At 37.7% G+C, this 23,803-nt stretch overlaps 1 protein-coding gene across 19 annotated transcripts in view; it reads left to right on the top strand.

Moving 5' to 3' along the window:
* The window catches only part of ano1a (anoctamin 1, calcium activated chloride channel a), a 330,549-nt gene that overhangs the window by 241,406 nt on the left and 65,340 nt on the right, over positions 1-23,803 (top strand). For all 19 annotated transcript variants that reach the window (XM_073906384.1, XM_073906385.1, XM_073906379.1 and 16 more), the window contains 6 exon segments: positions 2,843-2,941; positions 3,028-3,179; positions 7,538-7,592; positions 12,847-12,898; positions 16,987-17,042; positions 17,127-17,168. In XM_073906384.1, the coding sequence (XP_073762485.1) occupies positions 2,843-2,941; positions 3,028-3,179; positions 7,538-7,592; positions 12,847-12,898; positions 16,987-17,042; positions 17,127-17,168 (456 nt within the window).

Raw genomic sequence — 23,803 nt, 5'->3', positions numbered from 1 at the left:
TCTTGTCTAGAAATTTCTGCTTGATTTAAGAGTGTTTAGATATTTGGACAAGAAACAAGACAAAAAATCTTAAGTAAGAAAAGCTTTTTTTTTTTTTTTTTTTGCAGTGTAAGAAACCTGTAACCATTTACTTCCATGGTTTGAAACACAATACTCCAGAAGTCATTGGTTACCGGTTTTCAGCTTGCTACAAAATATCTCGTTTTGTGTTCAACAAAAGAACGAAACTCAAAGAGGTGAAGAGTCAGTGAATAAAAAACAGAATTTTTGTTTTTGGGTGAACTATGCCTTTAATATATAACTATATAACCCAAAATAAATTTAGATTTAATACATTTAAGATGTGTTTGTATAACTAATCATAGACCCTTTGATTTAGAGAAAAAATGTGGCCTTACTTTATTTCATAATCTAAAGAAAATATCAGTTATTTACCTTTGCTTATGATTCATGTTTTTTCTTTTTTTTCATTTATTTATTTTGTCAAATTGCATTATGGGATATTGATCTCTGCTCGGGGAACAATTGTGGAAAAGTTTAATGTTTTTTTTTTTAGTAGTAGTTTGAAATTGAATTAAAACATTGTCTGTTGTCATGTAAATGATGTTACAGAAACTGTTTACTTTTCCTGCTAATGTTTGGTATTACACAACTATGATGTTGTTTTGGTAACTTAGTGGTTAGCTCTGTTGCTTCACAGCAAGAAGGTCGTGGGTTCGAGTCCCGGCTGGGCCAGTTGGTATTTCTGTGTGGAGTTTGTATGTTCTTCCTGTGTTTGCGTGGGTTTCCTCCCTGTACTCCGGTTTCCCCCACAGTCCAAAGACATGCGGTATAGGTGAACTGGGTAAACAGAATTGGTCATAATGTCTGAGTGTGTGTAAATGTGAGAATGTTTGGGTGTTTCCCAATGCTGGAAGGGCATCCGCTGCATCCAAGAAATGCTGGAATAGTTGTCTGTTCCTTCCACTGTGGCCATCTCTGATAAATAAGGGACTAAGCTGAAGAAAAAAAAGTGAATGAATGAATTAGTAAGTAAAATTTCACAAACTAATTTCGAGAGGAGCACGTGATATGATTGACCACAGCTGGCCTCTCATCTATAATCATTAGTTAGCCAATCAAATTAATCCAAACTCACTATAAGTAGCCTGGCTAAAACTACTTCCTTATCTTCGTTTTCCCAAGAAACCCCTCATCCACCCCAACTCCCCCTTTCCTTCTTTACCAGGGTGAGCTCTCGAGAACTACTTGATCTCGTACTCTCCTTAAAGCACAACGGGACGCCTTTTGCTCATGTTTTCCGTCGACGTTTAGCACCCCCATGACTAAATAAAGGGCGCAAATGTAATCGTGCACACCAACGAGCAAAATGTCAAGCGTAAAAGCGTCATTTTTGAAGAAATGCCTCATGCTCTCTTTTTTTTTTTTTTTTTTTTTGACGCACCGCATCACCTTCTCCTCCAATCAGATTGGCACTTTTGTTCACGTGCATGGAGCTGCTGAAGTTACAGTAAACAGCACTTGGAGGCGCTCAATCGCAAAACTGTTAATGCGAGCGCACACTGAAGAAGATGCCCAGAGGCGATATGAACATGGAGCTGCTTATTGCTCTGGTGAACAATAATCATTTCTTTATCGCTAGAGCTGGAGCTGCTACTTGAACCATCCAAGCTTGTTAGAGTTACCAGTAACTTTAACAAGCGTGTGAACTTCCTCTCTTCCTCTTCTGTGTTATAAGCGGGGTTTCAGAAGCTTAAAGTTGTGCAGCTCCATCAAACGTCAATCAGAGATTTTTCATGCTCTTCTACTTGACGCCAATGAAAATCGCTTGGGTTTGAATACGAAAAAACATCTCATAAAACGCTGACGATAAACACAAACGAAAAGCATCCCGATGTGTAGGAGCCTTTACATGCTCATCGACGAGGCAGGAGCCATGGGCTCAATTAACTCCGAGCTCAGGGTTCTCTTCTGAGACAGCATGCCAAACCTGCTTTTATTATCGTACAATATCTAAGTGCAAACTCCTGAAGTAATGTTGTTTCAAACTATGAAAAATGTCAGATATTAAATGTCGTAGATAGATTTTAAACATCAAAAGATGTCAAAGCAGAGATTAAGGCCACATAATACAACTCATAAATTGCATGCAATTGCTAATACTGTAAAGATATTTTTAAAGTGTACCAATAAAAAAAAAAACATTCCACAGACTTACAGAACCCAAACAATCTACAGTTGAAGTCAAAATTATTTGCCCTCCGGAGAATTTTAAATTTTTCTGATATTTCCCATATGATGTTCAACAGAGCAAAGAATTTTTCACAGTACATTCTATAATATATTTTTCTTCTGGAGAAAGTCTTATTTCTTTCATTTCAGCTAAAATAAAAGCAGTTTTTAAATAAAATAAAAAAAACATAAGGTCAATATTATTTGCCCCCTTAAGCAACTGAACAAACCATTTGGCTAATTACCCTAAATTGCCAGATTAACGTAGTTCAGCCTTTAAATTGCACTTTAAGCTGAATGCTTGTATCTTAAAATATTATTTACCGTCATCATGGCAAAGGTACAAGAAATCAGCTATTAGAAATGAGTTTTTTAAACTATTATGTTTAGAAATGTGTTGGAAAAAAAAACTTTTGTTCGTTTGAAATTGGAAAAGAAATAGTACAGGCAGCAAATAATTCTGACTTCAACTGTATGTAGAAGCAAAATACTATAAAAACTTGGTGAGCAAAAAGAAACAACTCCCAACTATTTGGAATGATTACTAAAGTCCTCATAGTGAATGAAATCAATTTTGACCCAATCGTGTTTGTTTTTCTTTGTTTTCCAGAATAAAATTCCTGGCGTGGGGTTCTTGAAGATCCACGCTCCTTGGGAAGTTCTTTGTCGAGAAGCAGAGTTTATGAAACTAAAAATGCCCACAATAAAGGTATTTGCCCTTTATTTGTATCTGTTTAAATATATGCTTTCTACTCGTATATGATGGATTCTCCTGTGCATACATATGATTTTCAGAAATATGAAGTAAGCCATGGAAACAGCATTGTGGAGAAGGCCAGCAGGTTTATGCAGAAATTCACAGCACCTTTGCAACCTAAAGTTGGGGACCGTCAGATTGAACACGAGAAACACCTCTCATACCCATTCTCACGAGAAAAGCAGCATCTGTAAGTTTAGGATTATTATTTTTACTATTTTTCACATGGGTCGATTTGAATGAATGATTGCCAATAGATGTTTTACTACAAAAATCTTTAAAATGAAGTGCCCTGCTATGCTTCCTATTCTATTAAAGGGTTAGTTACATCCCTCAAAATCGTCTGTAGCGCTTTATTTTTACATGCGATTTGACTTTCAAATTCTCTGTTCGTTACCTCATTTAGTACATGTGTTAGGGCTTCCCTTACCGTAATACACCTAAAACACGGATTGCCGTAAACCTCATCAATGTAGCATTGTCTCTTATTTGACAAGTTATGGGTAAGGAGTTGATGCTGTGGGTTTTGTAGATGTGTGATTGCATAACGTCTTTATAGAGTCTTTAAAGAAAGTGTAGGATTAATGGAGTTTCTCCTTAAATGAACTGATTCTAAACTGCCTGTAACAGGTCGTCAGTAATTTCAGCCTTTAGGCCCTGTCACATTGAGCACATTGCAGTATGGCGAGGTGAATCGCAGACAGACTGCATTCACACTGAACATGAAACGCTTCATTGCCTATGGCAAATTCATGAGGAGGTGGTGCTAACCACAAGAATGCTTTTTTTGGCAGTCTGCCCACTACAATACACATCCTGATCTTATCTCTCTTTTATTTTTTCCTTCTCCTGATGTATGCATGTATGCAGTTTGGTTGTTGTTTTTTTACCTTGTCCACTGCAAAACAGACAACAGTAAATTAAGATTCTGCTCTGTATCAGAAACACAAATTACTTATGTTTATTAAAGTTAGCATCATATTTTCTATGCAATTTCTTGCCAAATAATAGGAAATGAGCTACCAGTACGGTGAGTCAGTGGCGCAGTTGGTGGTGCTGTCGTCTCACAACAAGAAGGTCGCTGATTTGAGCCTCGGCTGGATCAGTTGGCATTTCTGTGTGGAGTTTGCATGTTCTCCCTGGTGCTTCGGTTTCCCCCCACAGTCCAAAGACATGCAGCACAGGGGAATTAGGTTGGCTAAATTGTCCGTTGTGTATAAGTGTGAATGAGTGTGTTTGGATGTTTCCCAGAGATGGGTTGCAGCTAGAAGGGCATCCGCTTTGTAAAACGCGTGCTGGATAAGTTGGTGGTTCATTCCGCTGTGGCAATAAAGGGACTAAGCTGAAAAGAAAATGAATTAATGAATAAATGAATGAGCTACCAGGACATTGTACGCTATTTAACGGATTTATTTATCTATGTAATAAGTATTGAACACATCATGTTTTTTTCCTGGTAATAATAGTTTTAAGGTTGCTGTTGGCATGGAATTGAGCCAGATTTTGGTAAAAAAAAAAAAAAAAACAAAATACAAACGTAAAACAAAACAAAATAACTAAATCTGATAAATGAGTTATGTGTAACAACAATGGAATGGAGAAAGTACTGAACTACTAAAACGTATTTCATACTTTATATTAAAGGCTTTTTTGGTGACGGCAGCTTAAAGACGGCTCTCAAATGGAGAATGAAGTCACATGTGTTGCTCAGGTGTGAGTTTTTCACTGACTTCAACAGAGCGTCAAAATCATGATGGTTCTGTTGGTCTCAAATCTGATTTTTATTTTGTGTTTTCTATTGGATTCAAGTCAGGTGTTTGACTGGGCCATTCTACAGCTTGATTTTCGTTCTCTGAAAGCATTTGAGAGTTTCTCTGCCTGTATTTTGGATCATTGTCTTGCTGAAATGTCCACCCTGGTTTAATCTTCATCATCCTGATAATGTAGATCAGGGGTCACCAATCTCGTTTGTGGAGGTCCAGTGCCCTGCAGGGTTTACCTCCAACTTGCGTCAACACACCAGCCTTGGTGTTTTAGTTATACCTAGTAAGACCTTGATTAGCTTGTTGAGGTGTGTTTTAATTAGGGTTAGAGCTAAAATCTGCAGGACTCCGAACCTACAGGAGCAAGTTTGGTGATCCCTGATGGAGATGTTGGACTGAAGCAGCTGATATTCATTTGCCATGACAACGGGCAAAGGGTTACTGAAGAACTACTAAAAGATTTCAGCTGCTCTCTGGGCTTTCAGTGCTCCTTTTCAGAATCTCCCTTTCTTTATGTGTTTAACAAATTTTCCCTGCATCATTTCATTTTATTACACATACCTTAATTTATAAACTAATTGGTTTTCTTTGAATATATGGATTTCTTTGGTTGTTACCAACATCCGGGAAAATTTTCAAGTCAACTGCACCTTTGGAAAAATAATGATATGTTCAATACTTATTTTCCTAGCTGTATATATTCCCCTTTACAACCACTAAATATATCATTAAAAGACATTGTGCACTGTACCAGACACTTTGTTGCACGTTTCAGATGACAAATCCACTAGAGGGTGCTGTCTACATTTTTGCGAATCTGAAATGCATTATTCATGGTATGTCTGGATGTACATTTCACATACATGAGAAAACAGGGCTTGTTGTACAAATCACCTACTGAACAACTAGGTAAAGCCAAACCAATGGTGTTTTCAAAAGCAAACATAAAAATGGAGAGAAAAAGTTGTCCATATTGAGGTAGATGGTGAGGCCAATGCATTCGAATACGATTGTAGACCACGTTAATTTGTTTTGTGGTATTTATTTGGTAAAACCGCACAAACTTTTATTTGTTGATAATATGTCCTTGTAAATGGTAAAAAGGAACAAATGTTGCTGACATCAAACTGTCCCATAGCATTTATCTGACATACTTTATATATATAAAAAAAGTTTGTGTACTTTTTTTTTTGCAGTGTCACAATGCAGGTTGAATTGCTTACTGTAGAGTTCCAGCATCAAAATTGAAGGCGCAAAGATCAAGCCTCAAAATTAAATTTGAAAGAGTAAAAGGGCAAAAAAGTGTGGGGTTTTAACATATTTGCATTTTTACCATTTTATGGTCTTCATTTGCTACCCGTAACAGTAACTTCTTTTTTTGACAAATATTCAAACAGTTATTCATAATTCAAGTGTATTCAATTTAAAGTTTGGTTTGTGCTTTTATAGCTTCGAAAATGTTGACATGCACTACCTTACAAAAGTCTTGTCTTTGATCCCAGTTGTAAGAGCAATAAATATTAGCTTGCCCTTAAGTTGATTATTTGGAAAAGTGACAGAAGGTTTTCTGCTGAATCATCTGTTGAACTGCGTCCCAATCAACACAAATACTGCAGAAGACCTATTGGAACCCGCATGGACCCAAGATTCTCGGAGAAATTAGTCAAGTTTGGTGAAGGAAAAATCATGGTTTGGGGTTATATTCAGTATGGGGGCGTGTGAGAAATCTGCAGAGTGGACGGCAACATCAACAGCCTGAGGTATTAAGACATTTGTGCTGCCCATTACATTACAAACCACATGAGAGGGCAAATTCTTCAGTAGGATAGCGCTCCTTCTCGTACTTCAGCATCTACATCAAAGTTCCTAAAAGCAAAGAAGGTCAATGTGCTCCAGGATTGGCCAGCCCAGTCACCAGACATGAACATTATTGAACATGTCTGGGGTAAGAGGGAGGAGGCATTGAAGATGAATCCAAAGAATCTTGATGAACTCTGTGAGTCCTCCAAGAACGCTTTCTTTGTCATTCCAGATGACTTTATTAATAAGTTATTTGAGTCATTGCAGAGATGTATAAATGCAGTCTTCCAAGCTCATGGGAGTCATACACAATATTAATTTTGTTTCCACTGCACCATGACTTTATATTCTATACTGGACATTATTTCTGTTAAGTGACAAGCAAAGTCAGACCTCACTGTCCTAATAAAATAATTAAAAATCAAGGAAGATCACATTGTATTTTGGTAAAATAAGCATAATCTAGAGGCCTTTGCCTTTTATATAAGACACTTCTGACACCAAATGATCAACTAGATTATTATTTGTTATTCCTAAAAATTGGATAGGCAGCAAGACCTTTGTCAGGTTCTAGTGTATATAATTGATATAATTCCTATTTCTGTCGCATACACAGTAGGCAGCAAACCAGTCACTAATGAGACTGCGCCAATCAGTTAAGGGAGTTTAGATAGACCATAATTGAACGAATCATTTCAGACAAAAGAAAAATATGTATGATTTTTGACCTTGTATGAATGTAAAATCATTGTAGGTTTAAAAGGAACAACTTAGCATACCGGGGCACTTCACAAAGGCACAATTGTTATGAATGTTCACATTTTTGGTCACGCTGAATTTGTGATATATGAAGGATTGTCATCATTCCTCAAAAAGGCAATATAATATTAAAGCTTCTTACAGCCTTATGCTATGATATTGCCTGTGAAATTGAATGGGGAGGCACAAAACAGTGTGTGAAATAACCCTTAGTCTCTTTTCACAGCTTTGATTTATCAGACAGGAATTCCTTCTTCGACAGCAAAACCAGGAGCTCAATAGTAAGTACCAGTCTCTTTAGAAAAGTGTTTTGCCTATATCCTACCATGGACGATTTAATGATGTCATTTATCCCTTGATTTGATTACCAAAAGGCCTTTGTGCCTCCACACCAAAATGTCACTGACGTCAAAGTTGTTCTTTTCCTGGACAATAATTGTAGTCACTTGTTCTGTCAGCTGCCTCTTACAATGCCTTTCAACTGCAAATTGTTTTCAGCAGCATATTTCTGCTATTTCAGTTCTCCTAATGCTATCAAAATTACTTTCCTTACTTTTTTTGTCTTGTTTATAGTCCTGTTTATGTCTCAAAATTCCTAAATCAAGAAGCATTTTAGACAAGCAAAACATATTACACTACTCGCAATAAGGGATATTGTAAAAGGCTCAGTGGATGTCATACATCTGGTGTCTGTTTTGGGATAGGGAAGCAATTGCATTGGGATGATAGACGCACTTCACTTTGTTGTTCACTTATTGTGTACAGGTGTGCCTTATATTGGGGCCAATACCAAAAGACAACCCTTTTCAATGTAGTATTGTCAGTAAAGCTGCGATCACACTGGGCTTTTCCTTCTATAGACTTCCATTCATACGCACGCGAATGCGTCAGACCGGAAACGCGGGGTCATGCATCAAGTTTCGCAGGTTGCTGCGGTTCAAAGTTCAAGCTTGGTGAACTCTGACCTGCGAAATTGCATCACTAGACTACGTGAGACCAATCGAGGATCAAAACATGACCTCTCTGGACAGAAATTTAAAATATGGAGCAATCGCTCGCTTTTTTAAATATTTAATAAGCTTGTTTAATCTTGCCCCTTCGCAGCGCCACGCGACAATCACATGCTCAAACTCTAATGTGACACCAGCTTTAGTCATTCCAAGTTCATCATTCAAACATCCATGAAAACACAACATCACTTAACGGGTGAGCAGCACTACCTGGCCAAGGTGCACCTTCAGGTTGATGACAGGTATAGTCGGATGTTGCTTGTGAACTTGGTGTTTTCTCAAAGTGTCGACAGCAGACTTGCATCGAGGCACAGAACTTCTGGCAGAGTTATGACAGACCCAAGACCGAATCCCTCCATTCCGCAACAGTGAGCAGTAGGACCTATGCACAACTGCCACACAGCTGTAGGTTCATTTAAGAGATGTGAGGGGTACCTGGGTTTCCAGACAAACCATTCGCAACAGCTCCACCGCTTTATCTTGAATGCCAGATAATCGTTGTGGATGACTCCACTGACACCAAGACACCGCTGCAAATATTTCAGTGGGCACAAGTCCATGTGACCTGTGGTCTACCGTTCTGTTCATGAGTGTCTGGTCACCATGCACAGCAATGATTGTTGTCAGCATTGCTGGAGAAGGCGATGTGAGCGATACGCTGTGGTCAGCATGGTGTCCATGGTTTGCTCATGTGGAGGAGGTGCAACAATCTTAGCAGGCATCATCAGTGCAAACCAGATTTAGTTATTGTAGATGGCTCAGTCACTGCTGGTTCTTACATCAGAGACATTACAGAACCCATCATGATCCCCCAAATCCTCCTGCACAACCCCAACTTTCTGTTAAAGATAAAGCTCCAGCACACCGTGGCAGAATTGTCACAGCTCGACTTCAGGAAGTTGGAGTACATCCTATGGTATGGCCATCAATGTCCCATGACCTGAACCCTATAGAGCACATCTAGGACTAGTTGAAGCAAAGGCTGGATGACTGTACACCATCCCCTTATGACCTGGCAAAACTGTGTGTAGCACTTGTGGAGAAGTGGAACGCATTGCCTCAGAACAACATCAGGAGGATAGTGAGGATCATGAGACATTGTGGCAAATGGTGGAAACACTCGCTACTGACATTGTCAGTTTTTGTTATTTGGGGCTATCCTTGTTATTGTATACATTTTTAAGATAATAAGTGTTAAACTATGAAAATGGTGTTTTTACATATATTACTCTTAATATCTAAGGACACTTTTATTTATTTATTTAAAATTCAAAGCAAATAGGAAAATCACTCATGTAAATAACATTATCCCTAGCCCATTGTGAGTAGTGTACATGAGTGCTTTTTCTATTTGCTCAGAATTTTAATGAAATAAGTTAAAGTAATAATAATGTATGAGAAGAAACACCATTTTCATTAGTTTAATATTTATCACCCCAAAAATGTAGACAATTACATCGATAATCATAATTAACAAAAATTGACAATGTCAGTAACAGGTGTTTCTACCATTTGCCGCAATGTCTCATGCTCCTCACTGTCCTCATGATGTTGTTCTGAGGCTACACGCAGTTCTGCCAGGTCACATGGGGATGGGTTCTGGTCATCCAGGCTCTGCTTTAGCTGGTCCAAGACTCGCTCTATGGGAGATCAGGGGACATTGATAGCTTAAACTGCTTTTTGTTTGGTCAGAATTAACGTGCTGGAAAATGCCAATGGAACAACAAACCAGCAGACACAAAAATGTGGCTTTCGACTATGGAGGGGAGACTGCGCTGGCTGATTGTATCCTTGGTCATAGTATACTTTATAGTTTGTATACATCACATTAGACAAACTATACATTGAGAATGAAGCGCGGCTGCGACTAGAAAACAATGTTTTGATGCATTACAAACGGCGAAGGCGCATCGCAAGTCACTTCAGGAGGAGGCGTGATTAAGCTAAACTGCGACATGGTCCTCTTCCGGAAATATTACCAATGATCCATCAGGTAATGTTTTTCCTTCTCTCTCTCTGTTTAAAATTGTTGGTTGTGCGCTGTCTACAAATATTTTTCCTCCACATCCCATAATGCACAGCACATCGGACTACAGCAGCTGGATTAGTCCAAAAAGGTGCAGTACTTGTTGCGATCGGGTCAGTTTTTGTTCAGATCATGTTCTCACTACAAATGAATCATTCCAAGGTTTGTTTGAAAGCGTAGCGAGACCACCTGTTCAAGAAGGTCTCAATGCCCTTTTTTGGTCTTCTTTTGGTGTGCACTCGAGTGCGATTGCTACATTTACACCTGCCCAAAGAAACCACACCAAGAGGGAAAGTGAACTCTAGTGCGATTCAACCGAAGTAAATAAGGCAGGCGTGAAAACACCCTAAAGGCCCGTGCACACCGAGACGTTTTTTTGATAGCATTTTCCATCAACATTTAAGGCCTTGTGACAAAATAAAGGACGTCAATGTGATCATGCACATCAACGTGCAAAATGGCAGACATAAAAGTGTCATTTTTTAGAAAACGGCCCATTCTCGATATGAACGTGGAGCTGCTTATTGCTCTGGTGAACAATACTAATTTCTTCATCACTAGAGCTGGAGCTGCTACTTGAACCATTGTCTTCTTCTTCTTTGTTACAAGCGGGTGTCAGAAGCTTAAAGTTCTATAGCGCCATCAAGAAGTGATTTTGCATACTCTTCTGCTCGACGCTAGTTAAAGGGCCATGACACCCCCCACTTTTGGTTAAAGTCTACTTCAGAATTTTTTCAAAAGATGCATGATGAATGGGCGTGGAGCTCCGCGAGCATAGAGCAGGAGTGGGTGTGGCCAGCAGGGGAGAGAACAACTGCGTTTGACAGTTAGCTCACAAAACAAGACACAAACCGTGAGGAGAGGCATGACTTTATAGTTCACAAAATTAAAATGCAAAGAAATAAACAGTAATTTAATGCCCTGCTACATTTGTTATTTGTAATTTCATATACAGACAACCACAATTTATATCATTATAAAGATAATCGTGTTCATATAAACACTATAAATGAGGACTTCTCCCTCAGTCCCCGGATCTGAATCACAGATCTAAATGCAGACTCAGTGGAGCAGGTCTCCTGACCTTACTATTTTAACCATTAGTCCCGCTGGTAATCTGGAGGATTTAGGCAAACACAGCAGCACGGCGATGTGTCTGAATGTGAATGAACTCCTGATACAAGACAACATCCGCCATTCTCCAATTCTCGTGCTGCTCTCCCGACAAAAATGCTTGCATCACACACACAGCTTTGCTGTATGATTGGCCCTGACAGGATCGCGGGGAAAAACATGCAACAAACCCTGTGGATCATGGAAACAAACACATACGAGCCTTCATAAACGGCTACTGCGTGCCCGTGGGTCCGTATCTCACAGCTTGAGCTTGGCACTGGTCTGGTCTGGCAGGTCTGCGTCTGCCTTGCCTTCGGAAAGCGCGTGCTGTCATGCTCTTATGAATAATTAAGCAGCCGGCTCTTCTCATAGGATAAGGAAACTCTGCTTTGAATAATAATGAGAAACCAACGCGTCATCATTGCACTTGCGGTACTTCGCTATGTCGCCAATTTTGATCCCTCCCCAAAAATCATTTTAAACCCGGAAGCTGAAATTAGCTGACAAAAGCTCAAAATTATCCAGTTTTCCCCACAATTAAAAAAAAAAGTTCTCCAGGGTGACCTGAACCTTTAAAATCGAGTGGGTTTGAATCCAGAAAAACGTCTTGAAAAACGCTGACGATATAGTAAACTAAAAGCATCCCGGTGTTTACGAGCCTTAAGACACACCAAGTTCACAAGCAACATCTAACTGCCTACCACCAACCCGAAGATGTGCCATGGCCAGGTGGCGCTGCGTATTCGTTAAGTGACCTTGTGTGTTCATGGCTGTTTGAATGATAAACTTGGAATGGCTTACTGACAATACCAGTTTTTTATACCCAAAGAATGTTTGATGCAACGTTGAAAAGGGTTGTCTTTTGGTATTGACCCCAATATAAGGCACACCTGTACACAATGAGACCATTACATGGAAAACACAAAACAAAGTGCGTCTATCACCCCAATACAATTGCCTCCCTATAACAAAAAAGTCTGAAGTGAAACAAACACTGTATGTATGACATCCACTGAGTCTCTCACAATATCCCAAACTTACTGTGTGTATATAGTTTTCAGAAATAATGTACTGTTTTTTTCTGTAAAAAAAATCTAAATAATCTTGTTTTTGATTTGAAATTGGCAGACTATTTAGCTTGTTTTAAGGAAAAACTCACTTCATTTTGACCATGTGTCTGAAAATAAGACAATATGCTTCTTGATACAATAATTTTAAGATATTTTGACTAGAAACAAGACAAAAACTGTATGTAAGAAAGGCAATTTTGCAGATCTTTGGTTGCATTTTGCCATTGAGGTTACAAGTTTAGGGTCAGGAATAGTATTTTTAATCATCTTCACTTGAGATCATCATTATTAATCTATTAATACTCATTAACAGGTGTATGAGATTTTAAAGCGAACAAAATGCACACGGGCGAAGTATATCATGGGTAAGTTTCATCTTGTTACATTTGCCATGCAAACTAATACATAATTGACCTGAAACTCCATCAATCATGTTGTTTGGTTGCATTTTATTTATCGTTGACCTTGTTCCATGCACTAACTCTGACATGAGGAATTCATGGCGGTGGCTAAACAAACTAAGGATTACGGGATAGAGTTTCTAGTTTACAGAACCAAACAAGTATGATCAGGCTTTGTTGAGACAATGTTTGTTATCATCATCAACTTTCTATTAAAACTCAGGCTTTGATCCTGAGTTCATGAAGTGTGTGCAAGTGATGGTGGGACATTAGTAGCAAATAGTCAGCCATAACATAAAGATACTGTGATTCGGACTTCTCACAAAGGAGTTGGCATAATATACAGGAAAAGTTTTAAAAGGCCAAAAAAATTAAGTCTGTGTGAAATCAAAATTAATCCATGCAAGTTAATCCACTGAGGAAAAAAAAAAGTGTTTTGGTAATCCTCAATCAAAGTTTGCTTCCACAATTGGAGTAGCGGTCTTTCTCTGTTAATGTGAGTTTGACGGCTTCATACACAATATTCTTAACCACGCCCCTCCTTTATAGTTAGCTATGATGGAATGATGAGCAAAAAGAAAGCCCCGCCCCCTACTCAATATTATGTTTCAGTTGACAATACGTCAACATACTACGGAACCCCGGAAGGGACGTAGTGGAGGAGAAAAAATTGGCTGGGTGAAAAAAAAAATGGGTGAAAGAAAAAAATGGGTGGGAGGAAAATATATATTTCTAAGTTTTTGCGTTCTCTCGCAAAGTTTTGCGTTCCCTCGCAAAGATGTTTTGCGTTCCCTCGCAAAGTTTTGCGTTCTCTCGCAAAAATGTTTCTCCACAAACACTTCCTGTTCACTTCACTCATGTAAACCCTCCCGTTTTTGCTGAAATTCTCCCGTATTTTACCATTCTACCCCACTTTCTTTACATTACTGTGCGCTGATCGTCGCCTTTTACTTTGCAACCTCTGAATCAGTGAATCCATGTATAAACGCTGACTGACAGACGCGCTTCGTACAATAAACTGATCCCAGATCAGCGTCTGTACGCGCCATTTAAAGGGACACTTCTGTTATCAAACAAGTGAGCAGCAAATGAATCTCATGTTTTGTTTAGTTTGATAACAGAGGTGTCTCTGTAAGAATGCACAGATCTATAATGAAAGCAGTCCACTGTTTGTGCTCATTTAAGAAAAAATAAGCTGTTTAAAATAAAACATGCAGGATATTTCATATTATTAGTGTATTTGTCTGTTTAAACATACACCCGCTCCTCTGTAAATGGCGTGTAAAGATGCTGATCTGGGATCAGTTTATTGTATGGAGCGCGTCTGTCAGTCAGCGCTTATACATGCATTCACTGGTTCAGAGGTTGCAAAGTAAAAGGCGACGATCAGCGCACAGTAATGTAAAGTAAGTGGGGTAGAATGGTAAAATACGGGAGAATTTCGGCAAAAACGGAAGGGTTTACATGAGTGAAGGGAACAGGAAGTGTTTGTGGAGAAACAGTTTTGCGAGAGAACGCAAAACATCTTTGCGAGGAAACGCAAAACATCTTTGCGAGATAACGCAAAACTTTGCGAGGGAACGCAAAACATCTTTGCGAGGGAACGCAAAACATTGCGAGAGAACGCAAAAACTTAGAAATATATATTTTCCTCCCACCCATTTTTTTCTTTCACCCATAATTTTTTTTCCATTCAATTTTTTTCTCCTCCACTACGTCCCTTCCGGGGTTCCGTAACATAAAGAAAAGGTTTTGATTGATTGATTGTATTGTATTGATTGACTATGTATTGATAATATGTATACAGAGACTCAAAAATCAAAGCTCAAATGGTCTTTAAAAAAAGCTTTTAAATGCTAATAAAAATAAAGCTTATTTATATTGTAGCTATCTGTTTATATTCTAAAACTGAAATTGATTAATAGATTATGGATATTATATTATTTTTAAAAATTCATTGAAACATTTATTTGTTTAAATATATTTGTAATTCATTCTATTGTACTTAAATATCCTATTTATTAGGGCTGCACGATATTGGAAAAGTTGGACATTGCAATAATTATTTTCTCTGCAATAAACATTGCAATATGCTGTGTATACAATTTTACCAGATGGCTTGAAAATTGTTATTTGGAAAGAATTTATTAAATTAGATTGATCGGGATAATTCTGTAGGGAAGTTAGTTATGCATAAAATGTAATAAATTTCAAGCATTGATAAACACAAAAGAGCAAAGACAAAGGTGTGATTTGTATGGTTTTTATTCAGGGCAGTCAAATATTATTTTGGTACAGAATTTTTAAAAGTCATGTAAAATAACACTGAAAAAGTTTCCACTGTATAAATAATTTAATTTTCCCAGAGATGGGTTTTGGCTGAAAGGGCATCAGCTGCGTAAAAACGTGCTGGATAAATTGGCGGTTCATTCTGCTTTGACGACCCTGGATTAATAAAGGGACTAAACCGACAAAAAAATGAAATTAAATGATTCTGTATTGAAGTTACAACAGGAACAATTTTTTGTTTCTGAATTCTTTAAACTCTGTCAGGCCTTTAAACACGTGCAAATGCTAAACTTTCACTCTATTATATTATTAAGGTATAATCATAATTTAATGTTGCAGATCTTGCGATTTGCCTGTTGCAGATGTGCACATTGTGTGCTGAAATGGTATATTGTGCAGCACTATTATTTACCATTAAAAAAAAATAACACACTATGTCTACTGTTTGAAAACTGGAAAGACAGGAAATGAAAAATTCAAACTATGGAGTTCCTGGATTGAAAGGATTTTAATCATTCACAATTAGCTGAATGTTTTCTGATGTTTTTATTAAAAATACATTAACATTATGGTCAAGATTTTGTTTAGATTAATTTGATTTTATGACTGAGAAGCTCTAATTGTAGAATTTGATCCTGCCAATGGAACAGAACACACAGTGACACTTTCATTGAGGCAGAACATCTCAGATGGAGATCACACTTGTTTTACTGCGCTTTTCTGGTATAGACAGAGCGTATGCATGAAGTTGTCAGTTTGCAAATATTACATTAAACACCAGCCAGATCATGTATCTTTTTAATACACAACTACACACACACACACACAAATAAAATTCTGAATATTGAGCTACTGATTGATCAAACCCTGATACACTGAAATGTCTTCAGTGGTTATTTGCTATTAAAGAGACACAACTGGCAAAAAATCTTTAAAGATGCATTGACTCAAGTGATTTACACACTTAATCTCTTTATCTCGCTTTGTCCTCTGTCTAATTACTGCATTAAAACCGGCATTAGTCTGCTGTCGATGGCTCAATTATCCGTTACTATCTCTAAAATGGAATTATCCACATGCGCTTTGAATGAAATGCATGAGAAATTAATCCTGCACACGCAAAGGAAAAAACTGATGATTCGTCTTGAAATAAATCATCTGAATTATGCAAGATAACCGTAGTATAAACAACAACTTTGCCCTTTGAATTATTAGAAAATAATGCATTTGCATAATTGCATTAATGAGGGCATCTTAATATAAGGTGAAGGCAGTGGCGCAGTAGGTAGTGCTGTCGCCTCACAGCCTCACAGTAAGAAGGTCGCTGGTTCGATCCTCGGCTCAGTTGGCGTTTCTGTGTGGAGTTTGCATGTTCTTCCTGCCTTCGCGTGGGTTTTCTCCGGGTGCTCCGGTTTCCCCCACAGTCCAAAGACATGTGGTACAGGTGAATTGGGTAAGCTAAATTGTCCGTAGTGTGTGTGTGAATGTGTCTGTGGATGTTTCCCAGAGATGGGTTACGGCTGGAAGGGCATCCGCTGCATAAAAACTTGATAAATAAGTTGGCGGTTCATTCCGCTGTGGCGACCCCGGCTTAATAAAGGAACTAAGCCGACAAGAAAATGAGAGAATTAATGAATGAAATCATATTGACCGAATGAATCCCACACGTTTTAATATCTGAGATTGCTTGACTGGGTTGTTGACGTGTGAATTGTGTTTAGCAAAGCTTAACGTGAAATGCTTAATTCATCTCGTGTTCACAGGAATCATCAGTCTTCTGGGCAACGGTATCTACACTTCAGCCTACCCTTTGCATGATGTGAGTTATGTTTAACTTTTTAAATATGGACAATTATTCTGTCTACTGAATATTTCTCAGTTAATCCAATTTTTCTAATTACAGGGCGATATTGATGACGTCCATGCTGAAATAAATGACAGAAAGGTAAAAGACAATTACAAGAGTCATATTTTGGCATTTTTAAATTTTGGACTTTTTAATCCTACACAAAGGCATTTTAAAGCTGTTTTTAAAGTTCTCCTGTAAATCAAAATTGCGGTTTTTGTGGTTGTGGTATGAATTATGGTTATGTGTAAAGGTCTTTTTTTAAATGTATAGAAGCTTCCAAAACTTGCAGTATCTCACCTCATAAAGATCAGTTTTTATGACATGATCTGGCTTTTCAGCTTGTCATCTCATCTGACCAAATTAAATGATCTTTAGGGCTCTATTTTAATGATTTAGGCGGCAAATCTAAAGCGCATGGCACAAATCCATTAAGGCCATGTCCGAATCCACTTTTGCTATTTTAATGATGAAAAAATACGGTTTGCGCCATGGCGCATGGTCTAACAGGGTTGTGCTTATTCTCTTTATGAGTTACAGGTGTGTTTTGAGCATAACGTGATTTAAACCAATCAGAGTCTCAGAGTTAGTTGCGTCGCGCCATGGTGCATTTGCTATTTACATGATGGATTTTTAAGTGAAATAAACTGAAAGTTTCACTAGCGAGAAAACAGTTAAACAGACCATTTGTAGCACAAGGATAAACAATGAGCCTCCTCCATTCGGTCTCTTTACTTTCTCTTTCTCTTTACTTCACTTTCGTGGAGTAAGGAAATGGTGTTGTACGTTTAAGCACAAAGATTTGTTTCAAAACTATTTCTAAATTCAGTTCTAATTTCCTCTCCGTAGATCAACTGATACCGGGTCACACAAGAAATAAATAATTAATTAATTAGTAATTAATTTCCGTTTTATTTATTATCTGAGTCTAAATGATCTTTTATTTAGAAAATTCTTTTAATTTGAAAAATGACCGTACTCTCTCGCTTGCATCTCAGTTCCTTGAGCGCAGCAAAATGAGTAGGAAACAGATGTCTTTGGTAAGTTTCTTTGCTAAAGCCCATGAAGACCCGCCAACTGCCAAGGAATCATCCGCAACCCTTTTGTCAACAAATCAGGTCAATTCAACATGTCTCTGCAAGATGATCAACTGCTGGAGATCGCCATTCGCATATCGCGTCATTAGTTCGCGCAAGTTCATTATTTCTAATGGAAGTGTGCGGTTTGTGCACGAAAGCGGCTTGCTGCACACGCGCCTTCCAGACGCACCTAGTTGAATGAATGCAGCGAGTCACGTGACAAAAACTCACCGATCAACTTTATACTTTGTATGGATTATACACATTTCGGCAGACTAATTATCACAGACAAACACAGAACACCCAAACTGCAGTGCTTTGTAATTTCCTCTATAAATAAAACCTGTATCAGAGCTGCAGCAATGTTTTGTCAGCTTGTCACTACTATGAGAAAACCTAGGACCCCCCTCCACCAACCTCATACCGTCAGTATTATTAACCCTCTTAATATATATTTTTTTCACCTAACATATTTTTGTAGCTACAGAACAAACCACTCTCTATTAATAATTCATGTAACTTGCCTTTTTTAACCCATATAACCTAGTTAAAGGTGCAGTAGGTGACCGATGCACGATTGCATGCACGACAGCAGACAACCCACAAGTTCATGTCATTCGCCAGTTCGAAATGAAGTCAGTGTTTGGCCGGCGGTGTGTAGGAATTTCACTCATTACAAAGCCATACTTACATGCTATTTCAAATTATTCAGAGTAGCATGGTAAACAATATTCGGAGCGCATCACAGGTTGTGATTGTGCAAAAATGAACCCATGTAAATATAAAACTTCAGCTCAGTAAAGCAGGCTATGCGGAATAGCGCTATTTACTGATGTTTTTTTGTTAAACCAAATAAAAATCTACATTTATTGATGCTGTAAAAGGACCTTATAAAAGTTTAAAATAGTCGCATCAAGCTATCGCTGGAAGATTTTAGTGGTTGAACAACACCCATATAATTCATTTATAACAACATCTATATAAGCCAGGGGTGTCTAAAGTCCTGGAAGGCCGGTGTCCTGCTGACTTTAGCTCCATCTTGCTTCAACACACCTGCCTGGAAGTTTCTAGTATACCTAGTAATAGCTTAATTAGGTTGTTCAGGTGAGTTTGATTAGGGTTGGAGCTAAACTCTCCAGGACCGATTGAGGACACCACAACTCCAATATTAATTCAGGATTTCCAAGTTTTGATTCATTTGTTTTTACCGCTATGATCTCATGTATCTTGTGTGCACATGAACACATGCTGCACATGCATGCACGCACGCTATAATCACGGATCTGCGTGAACAGATGCACAGATGTACAAAATACATTTGTTCACAGACAGTTTATGCTACTTATAAGAATTATGGGAATTGTCTGCCTGAAAATATTTAATTGGATGAAGATTTATTTAGTTTTTTTTTGTCGTACTCAGAATATAAAAATGCATAAAATACATTTAGATCATTTACTTTAGAGCAACGCTATTCAATCAGTTTGTCATGAGGGCCAGTTCATGAAACGCATCAAAAATGAGGGGCCAGAGAGATATGACTTTCAATATGTTGACATAACAACAATACAGGAGCCCATATGCTGTATTTTTGCTCCCTAAGACACCAACGTTGGCTTTTTCTACGTTAAAAAATTAATATATTATATTTTGAAACTACATAACATCACTGCATTCTATGTGGCTTTTTGTACAAACATTCAAATGTTGTATTTCGAAGCACAACAAAATCAGTGTATTGCTCAAGTAGGCTCATTCTACATTCAGACACATTGTGTTTTAAACTGCGTAACAATTAGAGATGCAACGATTATAGATTTTGGTTGTACGATTATATAGTCTGAAGAATAATCATGGTTCCACGGTTATCACCATTATTATGCATTTAATATGTTTAAAACGCTACTAGTTTAGAAAATCACATGGAAACTGTTTATGTTTAAAGTGTTGTTTAATGCTGCTCAGTAAGCAAATACAGCACAAAATATGAATACAAAACAAACACTAGTCCATTTCTCTCTTTGAATTTAAAAATAAATGAAAAAGTTTTTTTTATTTAAACATGAGTGATAATTTTACAATGAAAATAAATGAAAGAACAATGAATAGATAAATAAAAATAACAATAAATTAGAAATCGTATTTGTCTAATGTTAAATTAAGCTAGACATCGATTTTTCGGATGAGACGTTAAACCGAGGTCCCGACTCTCTGTGGTCATTAAAAATCCCAGAATGTTCTTCGAAAAAGAGTAGGGGTTTAACCCCGGCATCCTGGCCAAATCTGCCCACTGGCCTCTGTCCATCATTGCCTTCTAACCATCCCCATATTCCAATTGGCTTCATCTCTGTCTCCTCTCCACCAATCAGCTGGTGTGTGGTGTGCGGTCTGGTGCAAAATGGCTGCCGTCACATCATCCAGGTGGATGCTGTACACTGGTGGTGGATGAGGAGATTCCCCACCATTGTGTAAAGCGCTTTGAGTGCCCAGAAAAGCGCTATATAAATGTAAGGAATTATTATTATTATTATTATTATTAGCCAAGAATTTAAATGAGCCTTTGTTATTATCTGCTTTTATACATACACAATCATTTTAATAATTTGTAATAATTCATCTAACATATCTTTTGTTTACATTGCACTAAAAGCCACGCACAGGTCTTACCGCTACAGCATGAGATCATTTCTACCGTGTGCGCCTAGAGGGCACGAGTGCGTTGGTCCGCTTGCGAGCCGTGCGCACATCGCTCCAAATATGTGCACATCTCCATTGGAAATAATGAACTTGCGTGCGGACAAGATGCTATATTAGTACGGCCTGCTGCTACAGTTAATCCAATGTGCGTCTTTATTAGCCTCGGTATAAACTCGGAACTTTAAACTAGCACAAAGTCAGCGTAACTTTAAGTTGCAGCAGTTTGTTTCATGCAACAGAAACGTGGTGTTGAAGTCTTTACGATTGATTAACCAAAATGAATAAAAGCACGGTTAATATTGAAATCGGCTAATCATTTCATCCATGTTAACGATGTCAGTTCACTGAACAAAAGGCCTTTTCTACAAACAAATCTAAATATTTTCAGGTGCTCACGCCACTCGCTTAATGTTGCTTGAATTACTCTCTGCACAGCCTTTAACTGCAGCTCATGCTGTATTGACCAGACGCACGTCACTTCATAACTACAGCGGTCGTTTTTCAACTGTACTAAATTTTTTTTTATGTCTTGGTCACACTATTTGGAGGGCCAGAACAAATTGCCTCAGGGGCTGGGTTTGGCCTGCGGGCTGCCAATTGAAAAGCCCTACTATAGAGACTTTCAATCAGCACAACAAAATATGAAGACAATCACCTACTTCACCTCTAAACCTTTAAATTCATTTTAAGCTGAATACTAGCATCTTGAAAAATAACTAGCAAATTATTATCTACTGTCATCATGGCAAATAAATTGGTTAGTAAAATAATATGCTTAAAAATCTAATATGATACCCCTTTTTGTACATTGTGTAATTCTAACTCTGTGGAGACATACAGTTGAAGTCAGAATTATTAGCCCCCCTGAATTATTAGCGCCCCTGTTTATTTTTTTTTCATCAATTTTTGTTTAATGGAGGGAAGATTGTTTTTGCACATTTCTAAGCATAATAGCTTTAAAAACTTATTTCTAATAACGGATTTATTTTATCTTTGCCATGATGACAGTAAATAATATTTTACTTCATATTTTTCAAGACACTTCTTTACAGCTTAAAGTGACATTTAAAGGGTTAACTAGGTTAATAAGGTTAACTAGGCAGGTTAGGGTAATTAGGCAAGTTAATGTATAACTATGGTTTGTTCTGTAGATTATTTAAAAAAAAATTGCTTAAAGGGGCTAATAATTTTGTCCCAAAAATGTTTTTAAAAAAAAAATAATAATAACCACTTTTAATCTAGCCGAAATAAAACAAATTAGACTTTCTCCAGAAGAAAAAATATTATCAGAAATACTGTGAAAATGTCCTTGCTCTGTTAAACATCATTTGGGAAATATATAAAAAAAAATAAACAAATAAAATCAAAAGGGGGCTAATAATTCTGACTTCAACTGTATATGCATGTTTTTTGAATGTCCACTTATCAGTACATTTTGGGATAAGGTATTTCAAACTATCTCAGAATTGTATGAGAGGTTTATTCCCAAACACCCTAATATCTGTTTATTAAATGATGATTACGATCTAAACCTAAACACTTCCCAACGCAGGATCATACTGCACTAACTGCAGCCAAGAAGGTTATATTTAAAATATGGCATGGACCCTCATTCCCAGCGAATAAAATGTGGCTTATTGAACTAAAAACTATTTCGCATTTAGAACGTTTTACTGCAAGAATTAACAGAGCTAAACCCTATACAATCAAAGCATGGACTGATTTTATTGAAAAAAACTTCTTATTTAATAACTAGTTAATTCTCACCCCCGAGTTTTTCTTTTTCTGTGTATTGTTATTCATTTATTATTTTATTGTCTTTATTTATTACTGTTATTATTATTTTTAATTTCTTTATGTATTTGCATTTAATGCAAACTCTGGCTTGTATATAGTTGTTGCTAGCTATGTATGCTGGCTTTGTTCTGCATTAAATAAATAATCATAAAAAAAAAATCTAATCTGACAAAAACCTTCCCTCCATTAAACTGCACTTGAGAAATAATTAAGTATTTATTATACTGATATTATTTAAATGAAATCTGTACTGACAAATCTGGCAAAATACTTTTCTTTAGCCACCAGGCTTCAGTGTCACATGATCCTTAAGGCAGTGGTCACCAAACTTGTTTCTGGAGGGCCGGTGTCCTGCAGATTTTAGGTCCAACCCTAATCAAACACGCCTAAACAAGCTAATCAAGGTCTTGCTAGGTATACTTGAAACATCCAGGCAGGTGTGTTCAGGCAAATTGGAGCTTAACCCAGCAGGGACACCGGCCCTCCAGGACCAAGATTGGTGACCCCTGCTTAAGGGATCATTCTAATAGGCTGATTTGCAGTGTATTTCTAAAGTTTAATGAGTATACCAAGATCATTTTCTTTTATAGCCTATTGGCTCTTTTGGTGTTTTGGATTATAACCAAAGACAGCTGCTTAAATTATAACCTGAGTGACAGGCAGTAATGAAGCCATAATTTAAAGTGTTATTATGGGCCAGATGGAATGAGGGTTCCTGCATTGACACGATAAATTGTTCTGTTTAGGCCAATGTTCCTCATTTATAGTGCAGAGAGTTGTTATTGTGGCATTCTTTCTCAAAAACGAGTCCTGCATCACCTGCTCAGGTGCTTTTATGTCACACTCTTCAGACTGAATGTCACATCGACCACTTGAGATATAATTAAACCGTATAGATGCACTCCAGAATGGGGAGACCTCGCTCTGTACAGGAGGCCTGCTGAGACTGTGGACTCGCCTGCAGCGAGATCCGAATAATCGGCAGGTCACCAAGGCAACAGGATCATTTCCCACTTCAGCCATCTGTGAGCCGCACTCCTGCAGGCTTACTCTCCAGTCCTAGCGCAGCCCTTCACCAATTATTCATTACGGCTATTTACAAGGACTGGAAAAGAGTAAAAGTTTCGCTTTTGGAGAGATCTGCCAATTTGGGGCTTTTGT

The sequence above is a fragment of the Danio rerio genome, chromosome 7 (assembly GCF_049306965.1).
Source record: "Danio rerio strain Tuebingen ecotype United States chromosome 7, GRCz12tu, whole genome shotgun sequence".
Classification (NCBI taxonomy): domain Eukaryota; kingdom Metazoa; phylum Chordata; class Actinopteri; order Cypriniformes; family Danionidae; genus Danio; species Danio rerio.
Note: the sequence above shows the minus strand (reverse complement) of the source record. Positions and strands in the feature narration are given on the sequence as shown.